This window comes from Meleagris gallopavo, chromosome Z (genome assembly GCF_000146605.3).
Source record: "Meleagris gallopavo isolate NT-WF06-2002-E0010 breed Aviagen turkey brand Nicholas breeding stock chromosome Z, Turkey_5.1, whole genome shotgun sequence".
NCBI classification, from domain to species: domain Eukaryota; kingdom Metazoa; phylum Chordata; class Aves; order Galliformes; family Phasianidae; genus Meleagris; species Meleagris gallopavo.
The window spans coordinates 52205572-52210958 of NC_015041.2; the positions used below are offsets into that span (position 1 = coordinate 52205572).

The 5387-nt window shown below is 33.7% G+C and overlaps 1 protein-coding gene across 1 annotated transcript in view; it reads left to right on the forward strand.

Annotated features, from left to right (window-relative positions):
• The window catches only part of KIAA0825 (KIAA0825 ortholog), a 78222-nt gene extending 74286 nt beyond the window's left edge, over positions 1–3936 (forward strand). Inside the window, 1 exon segment of the mRNA XM_031557364.1 lies at positions 3118–3936. Coding sequence (XP_031413224.1) covers positions 3118–3216 — 99 coding nt within the window. The 3' untranslated portion in view covers positions 3217–3936.
• Positions 3937–5387: the final 1451 nt, after the last annotated feature.

Genomic DNA, 5387 nt, shown 5'->3' on the forward strand with positions numbered 1-5387 from the left:
TTTTTTTTTTTGCTACTTGTTTAATCAATGCTTAATCACTGTCATGTTGCAATCAAAGTGGTAATGTCCTGAAAAAGGAGATTAGTACCAGTTTCACAAGGCTTTTCACACCAAAGGAACATGTTTTAAAGTGTCTTTTCCTTACAAGTGCTTGCTTGGCAGAATTCAAGAGGGTATAAAACTGCTCCAATCTGAAGTTCAGAAAATAGTTTACCATGCCTCAATTCTCAATTCATTAATAGTGTGCTAGATTAAGACCTTCAAGTAGTGGCAACTCAGCGTAGAATTTTTCTGCTACATGACAGGTTTGCAGTGGTCTACTAGTCAGAGTATGACAATGGATAGTTTGTATCAAATTGCTTTGCATTTTTATAAACTTTTGGCATAAAATGTATTATCAGAATGCAGGAAAGTGTTTTAAAATTAAGAAGAGTATAATAGATCACAGAGCTTTTATAAAGTACCATGTGCCAACCCTGTTGTTCATAATAATGGGCATATTTTGTGATCTTAACAATATCATTAAATACTTCAGTTCCCTTTACTACATAATTGTGCATTTATTTAGTGGTGTGGGATTTAGTTTATTAAGGAGGAGCCATTGTAATTCAGTGTCTGGTTCCTTGTGAAGACTATTCCCAGGGCTTGTAGAAAATACCAGACTACTTTTATGGAATCATAGGATCGTTTGATTTGGAAGGAATCATTAAAGGCCACCTAGTCCAACTCCCCTGCAATGAACAGAGACATCTACAGCTCGGTCAGGTTGCTTAGAGCCCTGTCCAGCCTGACCTCGAATGCTTCCAATGAGAACCCACCTCCTTTCTGGGCAAGGAATAATTATTTTTCTCATGGAATATATGTTTTCTTACGTTCTTTCTTAGAGGTTGGCAACTTCCATGAAACTGACAACTTTCTTTAAAGCTGACAATTTTTCTTTAAGTCTAATGTGCATCACTGTATTTTCAAATAATGTTTGCTCCTCAGTAAATTCTAAGTCACGGAACAATCCTGATTTCACAGCATATTTTTGCCAGTGAGCTGGCATTGCATTTAATTATTTTTCTTGCAGAAGGGCCAATTTGAATAGGCAGTACTTCCTGTGAGACCTGAGTCCTGACCAGGAATGCTTGTATTACACTGTGGTATACTGTAGAGTGTAAATACTCTTCACTTCCTCAGCAGAGGATTTTTTTAAAGGAAATAATTTCAAAAGTTTTCTGAAAGATAATTTATAGCAAATATTTAATGTGTTGCTTTTCAGTCTCTGTAAAAATTGCTGTGCGTTATTTAGACTTTTCTGTCCTAAAGTTGTGCTAATTTATCCCCAACATGCCATAGTTGGCAAGTTTCCTAATCATAATTTCTTCAAGTTATAATGTTCCTGAATCAAAGGCCACTGAGTTGCTAGTTTGAGATCAACTGCAATTTTTATTAAAGATATGTAAATTTCCTATCTTCCAACCCTCAGTTCAGTAGCTGATTCTATGAAGTGTGTCGTTTCTGTTAACAATTCAGCTATTTCATTCTTACATTCCTGCAAAAATTTCGAATAATCGCCATCTGGTCCTAGTAACTTGTTGCTCTTGATTTTATCAATTTGTCCTGACACCTCAGTCTCTGCCAGTGCTGCTGCTCCATTGTCTAATAAGATTAAGTCCAGTCTGTATAGCTCTTCAACAGTAGCAATAAAGGAAAATATTTTAAAGAAATTATTATCTTTTCCTAAAGTGAATAGTGTTTTTGTGTGTGGTTTCATGTTTGATTGGTGTTTCATTTGTTTCGTTTTTGTTTTATTTTATATTCTGTATCTTTTTCGCAGGACTGATCAGTCTGGTAGACTGAGTTTAAATCTCCTATGTGCTTATAAGCTTTCCTAAATGTCTTTATGACTGTTAATACTGTCAGTTCAACTTCTCCCTTTTACTGTTCTTGACTTTACAGGCATTCCCTCCATATTTGTTTTTCTATTTCTAATTTAGGGTAGAGTATTGAACAATTGCATGTTTTCTCCCCTGAATTCTCCCACTGTTTTCTCCCTTGAATCATTCTGCTATTTCTTGTTTATCAGATATTCTGTTACTTCTTTATTTACTTTCCACTTTCACTTCATTATTCTCTCTTTAGCTACCCTTGTCTCCCTCTCTGACTTCACCCTTCTTTTTGAAAGTTACTTTGAAGTGCATGCCAGAGTTGAGCTTTAGTGTAAAAATTAAATGAGAAAAAAGAAGGGGATAAAGTTAAGATGAGAGGAAGGAAAGAGGGACTACCTCGAGAATAACTACCAAGTTCTTCTGTAAGAGGAAAAAGATATACATGTCACACTTCTGTCTTTTTATTTAGCTGCATTTTCATTGTTATGACTAACTTCATCTTTTTTTTTTCAAACTGCTCAGTGCTATTTTGGTACTACAATAATAATTTTTGAATGATTCATTGGCTGATCAGTACTGACAACTAAAGTTAATATTATGCAATAGGAGTTACTGTTTAAAAAACATAAGAAGGTTGTGTGTGGTCTTTTGTCTACCCACTATCATTATACATCACTTTTATTTATTAAATAAGGAGTATGTAATTTTATGACTTCATGTTATGTAGACTTACTGGTATGTTTATAATAAAAATCTGGTGAACAGAGTGCCTTACAGAAAAATGAACAGGTAAACCCATCCTTCTCTAATTAAGATACAGGTTACACTTAGAAACTAAGTATCTAACTGCACTGTTTTTCATTACAAACTTTTTGCTGATAGCAGAAAATATAAATTGCTGTTACATAAAAAGTTGCCAATTACTTTGCTTTTCAAACAAAGAGTCAAGCTTTCAGACAAAGTGGTTGGGCAGAATGCCATTAACAGTTGGAAGAATAACGGTTCAAAAAATTGATGTATCTTTTTCTAAATAATGGTTACATTTCCAAATGGATTTGTAAATTAGTTGCTGTCTTACTGGAATAAAAACCTTCTACTGTGTACATGATTGATATCATCTGTCTAAGTCCTTGTTCTAGGCCCCCCTCCTTCATGGTTAGTATGTCACAGCTGGAGCTTTAATTTACTGATGATATTAACACTGATTAATAACTAACAAAAGCTTCTTGCCATGTATCAACAGTCAACCATTACTGAATGGAACTGGGATTGGTCAGACTTGCTGTCAAGTTGTTTGGGACTGGATCAGATGACCTTCAGGGTGCTGCTGGCGCACAGGTAAAGGGATTCTGGCAATTAACTGCACTTCCCACTTGTCTGCTTTACTTTCTAGTGGTCAATGCATATAGATTTTAGCAGTGAAATTTACAAAGTAAATTATACATTTATTTTTGAATATGCAGTTTTAAAATGGAAATACTTATTATATTTGTGCCTGTTTGTTCCATACAAAGATTGTTTGCAATTTCTGTTTTGAGGACCCAATTATTTATTTCTTGCTGACTCTTGAAGTTGGTATTGACCATAAACACTGCTTTAAAAAGAAACTGGCAAATTTAAAAGTTTTTAGGGACATACTGCCCATGGAGATTTCAGCACAAAACTTTGGGGATTTCTGCTCAAATTGCAGTTACTCCTGAATTCAGCTGGGGGTATGGAAAGCATAGTTAGAAATATGAAGTATTTCTCTAGTAAATTTTAACTAATGGAAATTATTGAGCAGGTTTTTTTTTACTTGTAAAATCTATGCCTGTACATAAATTAAGCATTTATTTAATGCAGAAATTATATTCATTAAATTCAAAAATATCAATTTGCTAAATGCACAAAATTGCAGGAGGACAAAATAGGTATATTTTCTAAATATTTGCTGTATAGACTTGGGAGGACTGGAAAATATATACTCTGAACTAAAGAGTGTACTGTTCTCTTTGGAATGCTGAATCTGTATGTCATTATATTATTTGCCTATTAAAGTTAATTATTTGTCTGTTTAGAAACTATAGTGACGATTTCAAGTATGCTATTTGCAGGTCAAAAAATGTTCTTACTGGTTTTTTTTTTGCCACATTTTCAATATATTAGTAGAATTTAATGCCCTAACCATTTAACTGCACTTCAATTTTACATATGAAATATTTCTTCAGTTTACATACATCTTCTTAATTTACTATAAAGAATTCTTCTCTAAACCAAATTTTTATTTTCTAAAATTTTGAAACAGTTGCAGAGAAAGTAACACTGGCAGAAACATGCTCTCCCTTTTGCCATTCAGTTCTCCTATGTTATCCAGTTCTAGGCAGATTATGTGGCTGCATGAACTTTTCGGTTTGTAGCAGTAATGCCATTTTTATGTTAAATGGCAGAGACAATTCAGTAATATTTCTTCCTGTGGTAGTTATCTGATCACTACTATTTATTCTTCATTTAAATGAGTTAACTTGTTCTTTTAAAAGAGAGAAATTCTTAGACTGAGAACGTTCTTTATACTTCAAGTTAATGTGCTCAATATGAACTAAGTAGAGAGAACTACTGTGATTTCAGAGGAAACATTTTCTGTGGTCACTTCATCTTCTCTGATGACTTGAAAACATTCCACTTTTCTCTGTATAAATTTAGAAAAGAAGTGGTTTATATGTATCTTCTCCATATTTCATGCTTTTATTCTATCTTCTATTGTTGCATCTATTTTTTTTCTTTTCTTTTTTCCTCTAATAACTGTCTTAATTGCTGTCATCCTTCCTGATTTGAAAATGTCTCCATTCACTGCCCTTCTACATAATACGGAAGTTCTCATCTAGAAGTGACTTTATGCAAGCCATTAATGATTAGTTCATGGATTTTTTATTCAAACAACTCTCTACTTTAAAGCCCAACAGATCATCTAAATCCATTGTGAGCCTTAAGCAGAGCTGCTAGTCCTGATATCCACCATAATGATCAGCATCTCTAACACAGCTTGTCTTTATATGGCACAGTTTTTAGTATAGCTGAAGTTTGTCTTTCTAGCTCGATAGGCCAATTCTAGCTAGTCTTGTAGTTACTCAAACAAGCTTTGCAGTGACTCACATAAGCCATATCTTTTGCTGATGTTTCACATTCCATAAAATTAGACAGATTTCAGTCTTACTCATCTCATGGCTTAAGGATCAGACTAAGTGGGTGTGTGATTAGTTTGACCTTGACTGGTTGGATCCATCCTGTTTTTACTATTTCCTTTCTCTGCTGAGGTAAACAAAATGAAAGACAGTACTTAAAAAGAATCAGAATCATCATACTGCTATAATTATTCATTTCTGTAACACATGCCAAAGTTTTCTCTTAGCAGTTAGTTTTGTGCAGACCAGAATATCTTTACCTGCTCAAAGTAGTCATGAGGTTTGTTTCTTTTTATATTTAGAGAGAAATACTGCACATGAAGAAAAATAAGTATGTTCTGCTCTCTTTTTTTCG